Consider the following 19,762-nt stretch of genomic DNA (forward strand, 5'->3'; position numbering starts at 1 on the left):
CAGGTTTGGGGTGATGACTTCACACGGGTTCTTTACTTTCTAATGCAGATTCTGTCGTGGACAGGAAGGCAAGACAAATAGAAGGAGGTTTGCTGAGTTTGAAGCTTGTGCTCAGAAGATTGATTAGGAGGCATTTAGCTTCATCATAGACAAGAATAAAGCTCACTGTTTTCCTCCTTTCTGTTTTTACTCCCTTCCATTTCATGATTGAGATGTGACTCATACGCTAGCTTATCACTGAATTAGGGGCTGGTACGTGTTGACCAGGCCTGCAGCCTGGCATGAGAATTCCCTAATAGGTGCCCTCCGACTAACTTGCCTTTGTTCTGCAGCGCTAGAAAAGGGGTCACTCAGATAGGGGCATCGGTGTGTGAGGAGGATGGCGATGCCGGCCTTGGCATCAGACAGGGAGGAAAGAGTCCCGTCACACCTCGCGGCAGAGGACGACGGGGCCGCCCTCCTTCTCGGGCGACTGGCACCAGGTATTTGGGCAGTGTGAGATGTGCTTCGTTGGGTTTTTGTTCATTAAAATAGGAGGAGGAGAGAGTAGTGTATGGGGTGCCAGGAGAGAAGAGGGGATGGTGTAGGGACTGCCAGATGATGTGAGTAAAGGTGAGAGCAGCTGGAAGACCAGACTCATGACTTCAGAATCCGTGGCTGATCATTCCGCTCCTTCTCTGAGGCAGGGAAATGAGAAGTTAATGTGCATCCTCCTTAATTCATTCATCTCATTCTCACTTCCTCATTCTACATTTCCTTTTCAGAGAAACAGCTTTGCCTAGCCCTCTTGGTGTCGAGGATATCTCAACAAGTGTCTCGCCGGAGGATAAACCCTTCACTCGCATTGTACCCCGTATGCCAGATGCCAACAAACGAGCAGATGGCAGTACTGGAGGTTTACGCCGTAGCGACTCTCCAGAGATTCCTTTGCAGGTTGTTGCTGGCCCATCTGATGGCCTCGACTCCTCCTCTCCAGGAAACAGCTTTGTAGGGCTCCGCGTTGTAGCCAAGTGGTCCTCCAATGGCTATTTTTATTCTGGGAAAATAACACGAGATGTTGGAGCTGGGAAGTATAAGCTCCTTTTTGATGATGGCTATGAATGTGATGTGTTGGGCAAAGACATTCTCTTGTTTGAGCCGATTCCGCTGGAGACAGAAGTGACAGCCCTTTCAGAGGATGAATATTTCAGTGCAGGTAATGAAAGGAGCAAAGTTTTTAATAGCTCAGTGTGTCCTTGGATACGTGGGGTGCTTTCATCAGTTACTGAAAAGTCCCCCCAACCTGACTATTCATTAGGGTCCGGTCAGAAATCATTCACCCAAAACTAGCCGCTCTGATTGCTTCCTTTTTTATTTACTGTCTGTCTTGATAAAACCAGACAGATGACTGCAACTGAAACAAATCAGATAAGTAACTGTTCCTAGGAAGAAGTTGTACTGATGCCTGCGGGTGTTCACATGTATGCAAAAGTGCACATACCCAGTTTTGTCTGGTTTGAGGAACTGGCTTTCTGTCCTCACTCCTTCCCCTCCAGGGTACAAGTTTCTGAGGGGTAGCAGTGAGAATCTTTTCTGCTCTATGCCTTTCATTGTTTCCTCTTTCTGAATTAAACTGGTAGTAAGATATTGTTCATTTGTTACTTAGAAACAGTTTACCTTTCTCAGAGTTTTTCTTTTCCTTTAGATGATGAGGAAAAAATTATTTTGTTTCTGAGAACTCAGGCAATATTTTATGATTAGGAATCTTGAGTTTCTATTGCTTGCTCTTGTCAGTCTGGAGCAGGCTTGCTCATCTTATGGTTCTTGATGGCAGGGCAGTTTAGAAAGATGATGTCTAGTAAGAGTTCCATTTTTAAAAAAATTTTGTTCTGTGACTGAAAGAATTCTACCAAATATATGAAACAAAACAAACACCAAAAATTTGGTCTAAAATATGTTCCAGATATATGTACCAAATTCTGAAAACTTGGTTTTAGGTACGAAAATAGCTCTTGTAGGTCCGCGTTTAGCTCTTTGAACACCAAAGATATATTGTCTCCAGAATAAATCCTGGAGAAAATAATTTAATTCGATCCCTTTGAGCTCTCAGAATTATTTCTACAAGTCAGTACCAGTGGCTTGTTTTTTAAATTCTTTTGTTTCTTTTTTAAGTCTATGAAGTATTATGTAGCTCTTACTCTGGCTGATTAATTCTTGACTTGCTGGTGTTTCTTTTAAAACTTGGGATTTCTCTTGTTGAGTTCTGTAGTTTTGTGGAGCTCAGGAAGGATTGTAAAGAAATTTATGCTGACGAGCAGAACTCAGTCTTACTTTCTCTCTCTTGTTTCTGACATTTGTCTCAAGCCTGTGATACAGGATTCTGAAAGTCGGCTCCTTGGGTTTCAGAGGTTGGTTTTTCCAGCTCTATAGTGGAACACAGGCCGGTAGAAAAGAACAAAACGGGTTCTCCTGATCATGGGTTTGAGGATGAGGTGGTGTGAAGAATCCTTTGTTAGAAACCCTGTTCTCCAATTAACATCCCAACAACCAAGCACGATTGGCGTACGCTTACAGGCTTATTGACAAACCAAGGATTGTTATGAGGGTGTTGAGGATTTCACAGAGCTTGGTTGTGATAGAATCATGATTAGAACCCAGATCTCCCAGTTTCTGTTCATACTCTCTCTTTATCCTAAGAAACTGGGTCAGAATTAGAGCAATGGTGTGTTTTTTCCCTTTTGTTCTGATTCTTCTTTCACAACATGACTAATGCAGAAGTGTGTTTAACATGATTGTACATGTATAACCTGTATCAGATTGCTGGCTGTCTGGGAGAGAGAAAAATTTGCAACTCAAAATCTTACAAAAATGAGTCTTGAAAACTATCTTTACATGTAATTGGAAAAAGTACTGTTAAGAAAAAAAAAGAAAAGGAAAAAAAGAATTAAAACAACGAGACTAAGAGGAGAGTGAGAGAGGAGCAAGCAGGAAAGACACATTTCTGCTTCGTACCAGCTTGTCTCAGTTTCCCCTTTTCTTCAGGTGCCCGCCCACTCCAAATCTGAATGTCAGGTATATACTTCCCAAAAAAAACAAAATTAAAAAGGATTAATGAGTTACATCAGCTACTCTACAGCACATCGTAATTTCAAGAGAACTATTAGAGCCATCAAAAAGCCAGCAGTGTTTGGCTTGAGAAATAACTGGTGGCTCTTACCCCAGAACCCTCTTTCTGACGCCCTCGAACTTTCCTTCCCCCAACTCCAGTGCGGTAGTGGGATACACTTTGGCTGGTAATACACTAGCTGTGACAACTCGTGTGTAGTCATAGCCCAGCTTTCAAGTGTTCGAATCAGCTGGTTTAGGTTCACTGGGCAGAGCACAGAGTGGACACAAGTAATGGACTACGTGGGATGGCATCACTGACCACAGCTTTCCTTTATTTTCTTCCCACGCGTGGTAAAAGGACACAGAAAAGAATCTGGGGAATTATAATACAGTATTGAAAAAGAGGGCCAAAGGAAATGGTACAAGCGAATGGCAGTTATCTTATCTTTGGAACAAGGGAACAAACTGAGGGAGCAGTATGGGCTTGGTCCATATGAGCCAGTAACACCCCTCACCAAGGCCGCAGACATTAGCTTAGGTAAGATCGGTGTTCTCTGCAGCTAATCTCAGGAAGCCTTGTCAAGCCTGTATTAAAAGGCAGTCTTTTGGGTAGCTTGATTAACTTTGTTATTGTTGTATCCACTTGTGGCTGATTAGATGGAGATCAGGTGCATATTCCTGGGCCACTGTCTGTTCCTGTTCCCTTCCCGGAACCTTCTAGTAAATCGTTTTAATTAGATCTATGTTTACTTTGTCTGAGATCAGGACTGCTATCCTTGCTTTTTTTTACTTCAGCTGAAGCATAATACATTCTGCTCCAGCCTTTTACTTTTGCTCTGTGTGTGTCTCTCTGCTTATAAACAACATTGTAGGATTATAGTTTTTGATCCACTCTGCTGTCTTCTTCCGTTTTATGGGAGAGTTCATCCTATTCACATTCACAGTTCTGATGACCAACTGTGCCTCTTTCTGCCCATCCTATTTTCCCCCTTGTTTGCACTTTTCTCTCACCTTTCACCCTTTCCCTTCTGACCTGCTATGCTTCTGACCATCACTTTCCTCAATCTGCTCTCTCCTTTGTATCAGCTCCCTCCCTTTTCTTTCCACTTTTTCCTCTTACTTCCCATAGGGTAAGCTAGATTTCTAAAACCAGCTGTATGTATATCTTATTCTCTGTTAATCCAGTGAGATTAAAGTTCAAATGATATTTGCCCCCCTTGGGGCCTCCCTCACACTTCTCTCTGCTGTAATAAGTCTTTATGCCTCTTCTTGTGATGTAACTTATTCTGTCCTACCTCCCCCTTTCCTCTTCTCCAAGTACAAGTTTCACCCCTTAATTTTTTTTATCGTCACATCAAAGTCAGCTTCTACCCACATGCTCTAATCTATGTGTGCCTCTTCTAACTATCCTGATAAAGATGCATCTGTCAGGAGTTACAAGTGTCACCTTCCCATGTAGGGATATAAACAGTTTAACCTTAATGAATAGCACTTTTTTTCTTTCCTGTTTACCTTGTTATGCTTCTCTTAAGTCTTGTAGTTAAAGATTGAATTTTCTGTACAGCTCTGGTTTTTTTTCTTTTCATCAGGAATAATTGACAGTCCCCTATTTCATTGAAGGTCTGTCTTTTCCTCTGAAAGATTATGCTCAGTTTTGCTGGGTAGTTGATTCTTTGTTGTAATCAAAGCTCCTCTGCCTTCCAAAATATCCTATTTCAAGCCCTCTGATCCTTTAATGTAGAAGCTGCCAAGTCTTGTGTAATCCTGGCTGTGGTTCCGTGATATTTAAATGATTTCTTTCTGGCTGCTTGCAGTATTTTCTCCTTGATCTGATAATTCTGGAACTTGGCTACAATATTCCTTGGCGTCCTCATTTTGGGGTTTCTTTCAGTAGGTGAGTCTTTCAATGTCTGTATTACCCTCTGATTCTAGGCATCAAAGCAGTTTTCCTTGATAATTTCTTGAAAGATGCTGTCCAGGCTTTTTTTTTGTTATGATCAGGGCTTTCTGGTATTTCAATAATTCTTAAATTATCTTTTCTGGATCTATTTTCCAGATCAGTTGTTTTTCGCATGAGGTATTTTACATTTTCTTCTATCTTTTCATTCTCTTGGTTTTATTTGACTGATTCTTGATGTCTCATAGAATCATTTCCTACCACTTGCCCAACTTTAATTTTTAAGGAATTATTTTCTTCAGTTAGCTTTTTGTACCTTTTTCCATTTGGCCAGTTCTACTTTCTAAGAAATTGTTTTCTTCGGTCAATTTTTGTCCTTTTTCAAACTGTTGACTCTCTCTTGAATACTTCTAATTTCTTTTCCCAGTTTTTTCTTCTACCTCTTTTATTTGACTTTTTAAATCCTTCTTAAACTCTCCCAAGAAGGTATTTTGGGCTTGAGACCAATTGAGACCAAAGGGAATGCCCCCTTTGAGGTTTTCTGGATGTAGGTTTATTGACAATTTTGCTTTCCTCTGAGTTTGTGTTTTGATCTTCCCTGTCACCGTTGTCACTTTCTGTTATCAGTGTTTGTTTTTGCTTCTTGATCATTTTTGGAGCCTGTTTAGTAGTTTTTAAAGTTGAGCTTTCCTGCTAGATTACAGGCCACACTGTCCCAAGCTTCTTGTGCTAGGGGCCAGAGGCCTGGTCACTAGCTTTGTGTACTGGGGCCTCAGGTACTGGTAGCTTACCTGTTGATGAGATAGAATCCTAGTGGTGGTATCTGGCATGTGCTGAGGCCAGGTGGAGTTTTTCTGTATTTCTCTTGGGCTGCACTGAAGCACATGGAAAGTCTGGCCACTGAAGAATGCCTGCCCCACCTTGTAGTAAATCCTTAGGCTTCTTGCCTCAGCCCAGCAGAGATAAAGCAAATCTTCAGTCAACCCTCCTCAGCTCAGCAAGAAGTAAAACAAATCTTCAGCCATAGAAGTGTGAAACAAAATATGGAATGGTCTTAGAATATGTTTTATAGTGCAGTGGGAAGTGTGAGGGAAGGATTCGGGGCCTTATATTGTGAGAACTAATTACTTTCTGTCTTACTTGGTTATAGATAATTTGGTGGAGCGTAAGCGAAAACGACGAAGTAACCTCAACTCCCCAGGCACCCCCACTACCTCCAGCAGCAGTGCCACTGCCACTCCTCCTCGTAAAGCTCTCGAAAGTCCCCGAGTCTCTATGGGGCCTCTCTCTGGGAAGAGGAAACTGATATGCCCTGAGGAAGATCGATCCCCTGCCAAGCGAGGCAGCAAGTCTGCCGCAATGTAAATGCTCTTCCTTCAGATACCTTCATGACATGCAAATGGTAGTCTTCTTGGCAAAAGATAATAAAGTATTGTGAAAAACAAAGTAGTGTTAATTATGTGGCCTTTTGTTCTCCTGGTAATGAGCTGTGTACGTATTCAGCTAGGCAGGGCGTAAGATGCTTTCATATAGCCTCCTGTTTTAGGGCACTCCAGCTCATTGAGGAGTTAATCACTCCTTTCTACCCCCTCACCACAATATTCTTGGCAGAGTAAGGTAAAGAGGGAATGGCAATAATATCTGAAACATTTAAATGATAATTTTTGTGATGGGGGTAGTTGGGGGGGGGGCCTGGGAAAAGAATCAGGGCTGATGGGGGCAAAATTTAGAGGCAGGTGAAGTTTGTGGTTGTCACTTATCCATGGTACATGTGCTTCTTGGTGTCTCATTTGCCCTCAGAACCTGGGAACTCATTGTCTCACGATGTCCAGCGACTGTCCAGCACTGCTTCATTGTGGCACTTTGCATGACTTTTACTAACCTGTGTTCCATGTTCCAGTGGCTTCTCCAGTCTCTTCAACTTTAATGAATTCTTATTCCTTTGGTGCTGGGATGTAGGAAAGTAGTTTGATTAAATTGCAGTGTTAAGTTTTATTAAAAGGGCAGCTGTTTTTGTGTTCAGACTTGTTGGTTGTATCTTCATCATCTGGGTGTCAAAATGTCCCTAGATGCAAGCTTCTTTCTAGCTCGTTCTTTTATCTGGGGAAAACGTTACCTGTCATCTTCGTCTTTATATGAGCCTTACAGTCAATTTTCCTGACACAAATCCCCATTTTCTTTTATTCCTGGAAAATTGAACAAAGAGGATCAAACAAATCTGGATGTGTCATAAACCCTTAGCTAACAGGTTCACCTCCTTCCCAGGTACTGGAAACAGTAACAGAACAGACACTGACCAGGGGGGAGTTCTAATGACCATGAGTCCTCTCCTAGCTAGTCCCGTAAACGTTTGGTTTGGATGTGTAAAAATTCTAATTATTTTTGTGTATTGAAAGATTTTTCATTTTATGCATATCACCGTGTCATTGATTTTATTATGATTTTTATTTAAGTTAAAAAAATAAAATTTTCATTTATGTTTACTCTACATAGTTGTTTTTGTTTTTTCCTCATGTAACATAGTTGTCATCTCAGAAGTAAACAAAATAGAGTGGAATGTTGTATACTACTTTGTACTCAGGCAGGTAGGATTCATTTAATTTAACGAACATTTCTATGTGCCTACTGTGTGTAGAATGCTATATTCTTAGGTTCCTTGGCTCTGGTACAACGTGAGAGTTCTCTGTAATAATGTTGTTTTTGTTCTTAACCAGGTACCGTGGGAGTAGGAGAATTTGTGAGTCCATGCGAAGGTGGAGACAATGCTGGAGAGCCATTAGCTTTGGAAGACCAGAGGGGACCGTTACCCCACAACAAGACTTTGTTTCTGGGCTATGCTTTTCTCCTCACCATGGCCACAGCCAACGATAAGCTAGCCAACCGATCTAAATTGCCAGATGGTCCTACTGGGAGCAGTGAGGAAGAGGAGGGTGAGACCACTGTCCTCATTTCCCATGGAAATTTGTGGGTTTCTGACATAGCTTCCCATTTCCCTCATATTTATTCTAGTTGCTCCACTTGTTTAGTAAGCCTGTGCTTGGTGCCCTTTGTCACGTAGAGAAGCTCTAAAACAAGTGGAAATCGACCCTGAACTAAGGACGGAGGAAAGCAAACACGCCTCCTCTAAGTAGCCGACGTCTTTCCTATCCAAGTTTTAAGGAAAAGGCTGTAGCAGAACTGGTGGGAGGGGGAGAAAGGCAACTGGCTTTCAGGGGACTTTGGAAGGGGGGGTATGTGGCGATAGCAGGTCTTCTGTCAAGGACTGTCAACAAGCAATTTCTAGACATTTTTCATCCATTTGACTGCAAACTAAACGTACAATTATGTTAATAACATCATGGGGAGTTATGAGAAAGACTTGTTCTCTGCCTTCAGAAAGTCTTGAGTCTTAAGACTCTTGAGAGGGAAAAAAGGAAAGTATGAATTTAAATAAGAATGGCTGACAAAAACACATCAATCTACCCATTATGGCTAAGGCTCAGACTTTTCTCTAATGTGATATTTGAACACTAGCTACGGATTTCTGGCTGACATTAAGTCTTGGAAGAGCAAACTGTATTTGGCGGTAGTATCACCATTAGTGATCAGCAGCCATAGTAGCTCTTCAGGGTTGTGTCTCTAACCCCAGTTAATGAACAAGCTATTTATTTTTGCTGAATTTTTAACATTAGCCAAACCTCCCTGTACAATGTTAATATTAGTTGAATGTTAGCCAAAATTTGGATTTTCTGATAAGTGCCAAGTATTCAGAGAAATGGGAAAAATGTAAAGGAGGGCAGGATTTGCAGGAGACATCTTGGAAGGCTACAGGGAATCACTTTAGCAGAAAAGAGAAGCAATTGTGCTTCATTTTTTGTTACTGGTGGTGTGTTTTATAACTTGGAGAATGAATAGGGGCATGGAAGGGACAGGAAGTGGATGAGCTTTTCCCACTAAAGAGAATTGAGGTGTAATAGAAAGGCTTCCTCTTGAACTCATTGGAATCCAAAAATATATAGCTTGTTAACTGGCTTCTAAGCTGATTATATATTTGGATTTGATGGTATAGGTAATTTGTGTTCTGAAAAGGGGACATTGATATTTGGGGCCTCATTTTTCTTTACCTTCCTAATGTTGCCAGATCTTGTTCTCATTCATATTCTTTCTCCTTTCTTGCTTCTCTTTCTCCCAGCCTTCTGCTTCTCACCCTTAAGAATTTTGATGATAAAAATCCCCATTTCATCGTCCTCATTTTCATGCACTATAATCATGTAACAGCATTGATTCCCAAGTAACTGGACTCTGAGAAGGGAAGGAGCATGAGGTCATCCTGGGGATTTATATGGGATGACGGGTTAAAGTGGTTGGTTCTAGGACTGTTAGGAATCCATTCAGTTTTTGGTTCTGTCCCATCAGGTAGGGAAAATTGTATCTCCAAATACAGACGTTGAATCCGTAGTAACTGGGATAAATTAGAGAATATATAAGACAATACAGTTGGAGGTTAAAACCTAAATAGGCACAAAACTAGCAATCCTATAACAAAAAACAATTGAAATGAAATTACTAATGTACTAGAAGGTGAATGTGACTCATCATCACGGACTATTAAGTCAACATAATGACGCTGCATTGTATTCTTGTGGTGTCGGGTCAGACCTTTGTAGATGTCCAGTTTTGGTATTTATTTTAAGAGAGATATAGAGTAGCTAAAGTCTGCACAAAAGAGGAATAATTAGAGGAAGAGCAAACAGAAACTTGGTGGAAAACATCAATAGGTTGAGGCATTAGATGTAAATGACTGGCTCAGGAGTTCATTGAGTGTGTGAGGTGGTACCGGAAGCAGGGACCTGCAGCTCTGATTTTCTCCTGGAGTGCTGTTTTATATTTGACCTAGAATAGTGGACTGGAGGATATCTCCCAGGTTCAGTTTTTAGCTCTCCTGTTTATTAGTTGTGTGACCTTAGGCAAGTAGCTTAACATTTGTGCCTTCCTTTCTTCTCTAAGACGAAGCTAACATTTCACTGTGCACCTCACAATAGTTGCTGTGGGGAAGGTACTTTATAAACTTAAAGGCATTATATATAAATATGAGCTAATATTATAGAGTAAGGTGATTATTTCTGGAAATTTTTGATGGGGAGGGTGGAGGGTTGAAATAGAAAACCATGCACTGGATTGGGTTTTGTTTTGTTTTTTTTTTAACATTAAAACAAATTAATCTGAATCCAGTCGGCTAGAAGCCTTAACCAGAATTTTCTCTCTCATTTGTAATTTCTATATTCCATTTACATTGGAGAGGAGTAAGTGACCCAAAAGAAAAAAAAATTGATTGAGGATTTGTTTAAAAACAACACCCCTAAAGCTTTCAGGATAGAACCTGGTATCCGTGACTGCCACCTTCTACAGCAACTTTAAGATTATATGGTAATCATTAATATTCAGATTTCATCTAAATATAATATCTGATTTATCAAACAACAGGTTTTCTTTTATTATCCTCTACTAAGGCGTTGGCTAATAATACATTCTAGAAAAATTTTTCAACAAAAATTGAGACAGTTTTTCCGGATAATCCATAAATTACATTGGGATGTCTCCCTTTTTGTCCTCCAGCACTCCTGTACTGCTCCCCCTGCCCGGCCTCTGCCTCCAGCGTTTTGGGCACATTAAGTGTTAGTGTGGGTGGGGGGAAAGTGTGAATGAGGGGGATGTGTGAAGGTCTATGTAAAGAGAGTACTCATCAGTTGTTCTTCATCTCCACAGAGGACAGAACTAGAGGAAATGGGCTAGTTTGCAGCAGGAGAGATTTAGGTTAGACATAAGGAAGAACTTCCTGATGGTAAGGGTTATTAAACATTGGAACAGACTATCCTGGGAAGTTGGGGGATTTCAATCCCTGTAAGCAGCCATGGTCTAGATGCAGTCCTGACTGGGAAGATTCTCGATATTCTTTCCACCTTTATTGTCCTATCTCCATTCCTCAACTGTCCCACCACCCTTTCTTCTGGCAGCCTTTTCCACCTTTCAAGAACTCTTTTGATCCATGGGGAGACCCTTGAACTGGCTTTGGAGACAGCTGGGGAGTGGGAGAATGGGTAGTAGGAAGCCAAGTATAAAATAGGAGATCACAAATGAGAAGTTTCTGGCAATAACTGGATTTTACTGGTTCTTCTCACTTGATGTAGAATTTTTGGAAGCTCCCCCTTACAACAAGCAGTATACAGAGTCCCAGCTTCGAGCAGGAGCTGGCTACATTCTTGAAGACTTCAATGAAGCCCAGGTGAGCATTTCCTCTTTTGTAGCTACATGAAGTTGCTGTACATCAGATGCTGGGGTAAGTAGGGCATAAAGTTGAGGCTTAGCATGGGGAGAATACTGTTGCTAGGAACAGAAAAGATGGGGATTGGAATTGGAAAGAAATTTGCACTTCACATTTCTGATTTTTGGCCTGTAGACTGGCATTATTTGCGAATTTCTGCAGGGGCATTAGGGCATTCTGGAGGTTTGGTGAGTTGCATTAAAGGGAAATAAGAAGCTTTTTTGGCACCTGGACGGGCTAAGGCACATGGTACTGTCTGGAGGGCTTCGTCTCAGTTCCCCTCTCAATTTGTTGGGAATACCTTTCAGGGATCATCTTAGAACAAAATCACTGAGTGTATCTGCTGAATTTCTTCCTTCTCAGTGTAATGTGGCCTATCAGTGTCTTCTGATTGCGGATCAGCACTGTCGGACCTGCAAGTACTTCTTGTGCCTTGCCAGTGGGATCCCTTGTGTGTCTCATGTCTGGGTCCACGACAGCTGCCATGCCAACCAGCTCCAGAACTATCGAAATTACTTGCTGCCAGCTGGGTACAGTCTTCAGGAACAGAGGATCCTGGAATGGTAAGGATTCTGAAGTCCATTTTGAATTCAGTAGCATTGTAGCAAATGTGCAAGTGAGAACCTGGGCAGGGCAGTAATGTGTGCAGTGATAAGCTTTGGGTGAGAAAGGCTTCTCACCCAGTAAGCATTTATTAAGTGCATATTATGTGCGGGGTGTTGTGCTAAGTACTAGGGATAAAAAAGACAATCCCAGCCCTCTAGGACCTTACAGTCTAATGGGAGAGATGCAGATAGTTATGTACAAGTAAGTTGAATATAGAATAAACAGGAAATAATTAAAAGAAGGAAGGCACTAGAATTAAGAGGGGTTGGGAAAGTCTTTCTGTAGAAAATGAGATTTTAACAACAAGCAGAATTTTATATTTATATTTTATATTTGATCCTGGAGGCAATAGGGAGCCATTGGAGTGTATTGAGTAGTGGAGGGTTGACATCGTCAGACCTGCACTTCAAGAAAATGATTTTGGTGGCTGGAGGGTGGACAGGAGCAGGAAGAGATCTGAAGCAGGTGAGCCTGTACCAGGGTGTGGCCTGTCTGAGGAGAGAAGGGGACATATTTGAGAGATGTTGCAAAGGTAAAATCAACAGGCCTTGGCCACAGATTGGATATGGGAATGAGAGATAGTAAAGAGTCCAGAACAACTCCTACATTATGAGCCCGAGGGACTAAGAGGATGGTGTTACATTTGACAGAAATAGGGAAATGGGGTGGGGGAGAATGTTTAGGGGGAGAGATGAGTGATTTTTAGATGTGTTTAGTTTGAGATGTCTGAAAAGAAGTTGGAAATGAGAGATTGAACATCAGGAGAAGTTGGGACAGGTAAATTTGAAAATCAACACAGAGAAGAGAATTAAATTCATGGGAACTATGAGATTACCAAGTGAAGTAGGATAGAGGGAGAAAGGAACAGGGCTCAGGACACAACCCTGTGTGACACCTGTAATTAGAGGGCATGAACACTGAAACCGAGCTGTCTAATAAGTAGGAGAACCAGGAGACAGTAACGTCTAAAAGACCTGGAGAGAAGAAAGTATCAAAGGCTCTGGTTTGGTCGAAGGGAATGAGGACTGAGAAAGCCCGTTGGTTTTGGCAATTAAGAGATCGTTGGTGACTTTGGAGAGAGCAATTTCAGTAGATTGATGAAGCTGGAAGCCAGGTTGCAAGGCGTTAAGAAGAGAGTGAGAGGAGAGAAAGGCGCTTGTTACAGATGGCTTTTTCAGGTTTAGTCTTACAGGGCAGAAGAGATACAGGATGATTTAAGGGATGGAAGGATCAAGTGCTGTTTTTTTCAGGATGGAGGAGATACGTTGTCTATGTTTCTCTAGGCAGTAGAAAGGAAACGAGGAGGCAATGAAATATGAAAAATAAGTTATAAAGAGAGGATTCTGGGAAGATAGTCATGTAGGTTAGAAAACTTTCAGCTCTCCACATTTTCTCCACAAAAGAAAGACCTTGCTTAAGAGCAGCAGAAATAAAGGGGTAAAGCAGTTGTTGCCTAACACAGTTTGAGAAGATTCCAGGAAAGACCCAAACTCCAGGGGCCTGAGTTTCTATCTGAATGAAGTGCAGACACCTCCAAGCCAATCCCACAGAGTGAACAAACAAGCCCTGGGGCAGCTAGGTTGATAGGCAGCCCCAGCTTCAGAAACTTTCATCTCCAGAACAGTGTTGGGGAGATGAGGTGGGAGGTGGGGGTGTCTGAAAGCTGAATAGAAGATTGAAGGACTTTCCACTGCCAAGGGACACCAAGCACAGCTGTGCTGACCAGATGTGTCCCAGACTGGCTGCAGGGAGGAGGAGCTAGCACACACCTAGTGACTGCAGTTGCAAGGAGCAGGGACCCTGTTGGCTGTGGGCACTTGCAGGACAGCAGAATACCTGGCTTCAGTTCCAGGGCAGAAATGACAGCTGTAGTTTGCAGCCACCCGAGGAACCAGAGGGAGCAAAATCATGTGTGGCTTAGGAGTGGAGAGAAGAGCTCTAGGTTGGGTCCCATGTAACAGTAGGAAAGATCCGAGGCTTGGGGCAGCATTCCCTGTACCTTGGGACTAGAACGTGATTGCACTGACAGCTGCTAACAATAAAATAAAACAATCAATAAATGAATGAAATAAGTAAAGAAAGGAGAAAGAACCCAACCACAGATGATTACAATGGGGATAGAGAAGATCTGGGTTACTATTGAGAAGAAGATAATGGAGCTAAAAAAGCCACTCCTATTTTCATGAGAAACGTCAAATGGCCCCAAAAAGAGTTCTTGGAAGAACTTAAAAAGGACTTTAAAAATCAAGAGAGATCAAGGAAAAATTAGAAAAAAGAAAAAAAAAATCAAGAAAATTAGGAAAAGAAAACCAACCAACTGGAAGTGGAGAATCAAAAACTTAAGGAAGAAAATAATTCCTTGAAAATTAGAATTGGGCAAGGGGAAGCTAATGATGTTCTAGAACACCACGAAATCATCAGACAAGATCAAAAGAATGAAAAAATAGAAGAGAAAGTGAAATATCTCATCAGAAAAACAACTGATCTGGAGAACAGATCAAGGAGAGAAATATAAGAATAGTCAGACCCTGAAAACTACACTGAAGAAAGGAATCTTTATACAGTACTCTAAGAAATTATCAAGGAAAAATTGTCCTGAAGTTCTAGAACAAGAAGGTAAAGTTGAAATAGAAGAATTGCACTGATCATCCCCTGAAAGAGAGCTCAGGACGTAAACTTAGAGGAGCATCATGGCTAAGCTTCGGAGCTCCCAGGTTAAGGAGGAAACCGTGGAAGCAACAAGAAAAAAACAACCCAGATATCGTGGACCTACAATAAGGATGACGCAAGATCAGACAGCTGCTGTGTCCTGTAGCGGGAAAGAGCTGAGGTAATAAGCAAGGGTAATTTATCCAACAAAGTGAAGTACAGTCCTGCATGGGGAAGAAAATGGACAATAAAGGAACTGAAAAGGGGAAATATAATACATAACATCCAAGCAAACGAGGGCTCGGTTATCTAATACAGATGGGGCATGAAAGGAAAAACTTGTACAGAAGAAGCTAGTGGGGAGGCGTGCTGCAACCTTACTCTCCTCAGAAGTGGATTAGAGAGGGAAACACATGTAGGTAGGTATGTATAAAAGTCTTCTAAATTCAGGAGGGGAGAGGATAAGGGGAGAGGATAAAGGAAGGACTTCAGAGGGGTGGGTAGGTTAAGGAATAAGAGGGCAAGGTAGCAGGGAGAAGTAAAGCGGAGGACTGGGCGGGGGGATAGAATAAATAGGGTGGGAATAGGGAGGAAAATGCACAACAGATCATTGTAGCTTAGACTGTGAATGGGGCAAATTTACCCACAGAATGGAAACGGATAGCAGATTAAAAATTTTAATTAAAGAGTTTGTTGCTTTCAGGAAACAAAAATGAGAGATGAACACAGATAAAATAAAGGACAGGGGTAGACGTTCGTATGTAAAAAAGAGCAGGGATGGTAATCATGATCGAAGACACAGCTTAAAGTTAAATAGGTTTAATCAAAAGTAAAAGATAGAAAAGCGACACTGTGTCGATGATGTTATTCAACATTGTCTTGGACCATTTAAAACACCTGGACACATTCCTGCCAGAACAGACACAGGAAGTGTATGAACATGACCCTGAAACACTTGACTCAGATCTAAATAATTGAAGTAATGTTTATTTATTGATCATGGGTAGGCAAAGCCAATATAAATTTTTAAATGACAGTTTTACCTAACTAATCTATTCAGCGTCTTCCCAATTAAATTACTAAAAAATTATTTTACTGAGTTAGAAACAACAACAAAGGTCATTTCTAAGAACAAAAGGTCAGAAACTTCAAAGAAACCAGGAAAAAATATGTCAAGGAAGATTCAGCAGCATCAAGACTTAGACTGTATTATAATGTGAGAGCATTGTTGTAAACAAGGATAATTTCAATTATTTTTAATGAAAACTTTCTTACACAGATAAAACATATGCAGTGAAGAATAGAAGGAATGCAGAAAAGTGGGAAAATAGTTTCCTAGACAGTCTCTCAAATAGGATGTGATTGGGTTGGAATTTTTCCGTGGTGTAGGAAATGATGAGCTGGTTGTTGTAGAAAAACATGGAGACTTTCATCTATGAAGGAAGATGCTATCTACCTTCAGAGAACAGATGATGGGAGGAAGTAAGCATAGTATGTCTTAGATATTTTTGCTTAAGTGTATATGGATATATTTGTAGATATCTATGTATATGTCCCCAGATCCATACTTCATTGTAGCCTCCTCTAGGGTGGGAGGAAAGGGAGGGGCAAAATAAAGTAAAAAGGACAAAACCAACAAAGAAGCAAAGCTGGGCAACTTTGAAAACAACGTGTAGTGTTTATCTTATAGGTTTTCTTGAAATGGAAATGTATTTTTATATTGAATCCTTTTACGGTCTACTGTATACAGGGCAGGTTTTCTTTTCTTTTCTCACTTTGTATTTAAATTTAAAATAAAAAATTCGCAAAAAGAAATGTTACAAAATAGGAATGACAAATGGGGCAGTCTTTTGGAGGGAATGGGATGGAATGGGATCTCTTGAACAAGTGTAGAGATCAGCCTTGTTAAGCCCCACTTCTTCGTGTGGGATAGGAGTGAAGGACATACAGTAACAGAAGGTATCTGAGTGTGAGGAAGGAGAAGACGTACCTTACGGTGAATGACCTCAGTTTTTTCCCATAAAATACAAGGAGGCAAGGATCTCATCTGCCTTTGTTCAGCAGCACTTGTGCCAGGAACGATCCAAGGCTGAGGCTTGGCAGCTTACAATCAGTGATAGGATAAGGGGCCTAGGGACTCAAGAAAGGATTGTGTAGAGCTAAACTGGTTCACCAATGGGATCCAAGAGAATTAGTCCTGAAGTTAAAGGTTTTTGAAATGTGTACAAGGATTTGCATAATTTAGAGCATTTAAAAATGTTTCTGACCTCTGGGAGGATAGGTTCGGGAGTGACCCTGAACCAGAGGACCAGTTAGACTTGAGATAATCAGAGCAGTGGAGGGGGTAAGCCTACCAGGATCTCCACACTAAGGCCTAAAAAGAAGAGTTTTGAAGGCTTTATTTGCAGAAATTATGAATGTGCAAGAGCGTGCTCCTTCAGGAAGCCTGCTTTTCAAAACATCCAAATATACGAGAACTCTCTATGTAGGGTTATTGATTCTCTTGTTTTCCCCCAAAGAAGATTAAGACCTGCGTTTGCTCTTTTCCATCTTTGATTCTGTTCCCTTTTTTGTAGGCACCCCCGTGAGAATCCTTTCCATAATCTGAAGGTCCTTTTAGTATCCGACCAGCAGCAAAATTTCCTGGAACTCTGGTCTGAGATCCTCATGACTGGGGGAGCAGCCTCAGTGAAGCAGCACCACTCAGTTGCCCAGAACAAAGGTATCTATTGAAAGGATGTTAGGAAGCCCCTGCTTCCCCAAGAAGTGCATTGTTCCTCTTGCCAACGGCAGGCTAGCTTTTATAATGACTGGGCCTTGTGGTCAAAGTTCCTGTCCTGACAGGTAGATCTTGCTCGTGTTCTACTGAGAGAAGACAAGCAACTTGAAGAGGTGAGGTGAGCCACCATGACACCAGCACAGGGCTGTTCTTAGTTTCCGCTTGGTTCCAGTGATGTATTTGCCAAACCTTTTCCCAGACACAACCATTCTCTGGGTTCAGGGATGCTCACTATGGTATCCTTCTACTGAAACGTCCTAATTCAAATAGGTATTTGATGGACGGAACAGGTGTCTAGTTTGGGCAAAGTGGAATGGGCTGGCTAGAGGGCACGTCCTTCCTCATAACAGAGGGCTGTGATGTATTTCTTTCCATTTGTTTTCTGCTCGTTCTTTCAGATGTTGCTTTGGGGGTATTTGACGTTGTGGTGACAGACCCCTCGTGCCCTTCCTCAGTGCTGAAGTGTGCAGAAGCGTTACAGCTGCCCGTGGTGTCACAAGAGTGGGTGATCCAGTGCCTCATTGCTGGGGAGAGAGTTGGATTCAAGCAGCATCCGAAATATAAACATGATTATGTCGCTGACTGAAGATGCTCGGCCCCATCAATTTCATTCCCTGCTATTGTGAAGACTGTGTTTTAACCAGGTTTTAAATGTGTCTTGTGTGTAACCGGACTTCATGCATGGATCATTGTATATAGTTTTCTTTGCTGAACTTTTATGATAAAATAAATGTTGAATCTCTTTGGTTGTAGTAACTGATTCTTTATCCTTTGTTTTTTTCTGAGTTTCTTTTGGAAGGAAGGAATAGGAGAAAAGAACATTACCTGTATGGCAGAGGTGCTTGAACCACTTGTTTTTAGTATTTTGAGAAATGTATTTCAATATAATTGGTTTCCTTTGTAATCCTATGTATTTCATGAATGTGAAAACAGTTCTTAGGAGTGGATCTACAGATTTCACCAGACTGCCAGAGGGGGTCCATGTCAGGAAAATGATCAAGAACTCCCAACTGTACGACTTTTAAGCAGAAGAGAGTCCTCATCACCTTTTGGAAGAGGAGCATCTGGCCTTGCAGATAAGGGGGATGAGGGGCTTTCAGATTTGCTATTTGGTATTTAGTAGGCTTAGTGGTGACCATTTTTGTTTTTTCTAGTTAATTTTGTACCAAGACATTCCAAAGATAAGTGGAGAATATTCTTTGCCTTAAAATATTTCTTTCCAGTGAGTATATGACTGGTAAGTTACATATACTTTCTCAAATATGAAATTACTAAACTTAGGGATGCTAAGACCCCACTGAACTCTGAAGGGCTTTCCTTTGAAGTATGGTAAGCTGTCCTGTGGAGCTAGCTAGCGGAGAGTATAGGACTGGGCTGGGACCGGGTCAAAAGCTCTGAAGTCCTATAAAATGAAGTAGCTGCCTGAACACTTAGAAATTTTCAAAACTCCAAAAAGGCATACATTTAATTACTGTAACCATGGCCCTTACTACCAAAACCAGTTAAGGTAGTCCCTTTGAGGTCTGTGGTAGAAGGAGAGACCACCTCCATCCATCTTTTTTAGGAGATACCTGAATATCTCCCCTTTCTTCCTGCTTTCTAAGAGACATCAATGGGAAAATCCCTGCTCAGTGACTGATTGCCTTGAAGAGTGAGGGGATATTAGACTAGTTTTAATCTGCTACACAGAGAAGCCAGTACCGTGGTGAGGGTTTAATAAATACTTATTTTGATGGTGTTACGACACTCCTGATGACCTAGGTTCAAGCCCTGTCTCTGCCACACAGACTATTTCCACTTAACTCCTTGGCGCTCTGGGTACCTCTAAGGCCTGAGTTGCAGACTGGCTGCAGAGCTGCATTGATGGAGGGAGGGGAGTCTCCCATACCTCTGAAATACCACCCATCACCCCCCAGAAAAAAACAAAAAAACAACTGCTAATTGCTTCTGCTTTCGTAGTGCTAATATAGTTGGGTGTGGAATTTGTGACTTAAACTACTAATGCCCTTTTATAGCTGAAATTTCACATGGGGTCTTTATTCTATTTCCCTCCCGCCCGCCCCCAGCTTCTGTACATCTTAATTCTCTGACAGACACAGCCACTTAATCATTAAGTTGAAGCTGAGATAGTTGGAAGTTGTTTGATTTTTTGATTCATGGATTAAGATCTTTTAGCTTCTTCAAAGACAGTGGAAAAACTGTGAATAAGGAAGAACAGCTATCAAGTCAATAGAAAGTTTACCTGTTGCCCTTCTTGCTAATGACATCTAGAAATCTAATGTGCAAAAACGATCCTCTTTCCAAATGTGTGCCATAAGCAGATCTGACTTTCCGGTCATATTATAACGATTGTTCAGAATGTATTTCTAATAGAAGTACACGTTCAGTCACGGTCACTTGACTATTAACTAAGTCATGCTTTACCACCAAACTCATAGAAGGA

The 19,762-nt window shown here is 41.4% G+C and overlaps 1 protein-coding gene across 14 annotated transcripts in view; it reads left to right on the forward strand.

Annotated features, from left to right (window-relative positions):
- Nucleotides 1-18,075, forward strand: part of LOC140513770 (TP53-binding protein 1-like) — a 130,722-nt gene extending 112,647 nt beyond the window's left edge. For 6 of the 14 annotated variants that reach the window (XM_072623732.1, XM_072623733.1, XM_072623736.1 and 3 more), the window contains 7 exons: nucleotides 333-482; nucleotides 765-1,195; nucleotides 7,699-7,914; nucleotides 11,152-11,246; nucleotides 11,649-11,848; nucleotides 17,117-17,262; nucleotides 17,718-18,075. In XM_072623732.1, coding sequence (XP_072479833.1) covers nucleotides 333-482; nucleotides 765-1,195; nucleotides 7,699-7,914; nucleotides 11,152-11,246; nucleotides 11,649-11,848; nucleotides 17,117-17,262; nucleotides 17,718-17,905 — 1,426 coding nt within the window. In that variant the 3' untranslated portion in view covers nucleotides 17,906-18,075. Of the gene's footprint in view, nucleotides 1-332; nucleotides 483-764; nucleotides 1,196-3,445; nucleotides 3,626-6,134; nucleotides 6,431-7,698; nucleotides 7,915-10,729; nucleotides 10,806-11,151; nucleotides 11,247-11,648; nucleotides 11,849-17,116; nucleotides 17,438-17,717 lie in introns of those variants that run through there. The other 8 variants (XM_072623739.1, XM_072623740.1, XR_011970328.1 and 5 more) reach the window with 7 other exon arrangements.
- Nucleotides 18,076-19,762: the final 1,687 nt, after the last annotated feature.

Source organism: Notamacropus eugenii, chromosome 7 (genome assembly GCF_028372415.1).
Source record: "Notamacropus eugenii isolate mMacEug1 chromosome 7, mMacEug1.pri_v2, whole genome shotgun sequence".
Lineage (NCBI taxonomy): Eukaryota > Metazoa > Chordata > Mammalia > Diprotodontia > Macropodidae > Notamacropus > Notamacropus eugenii.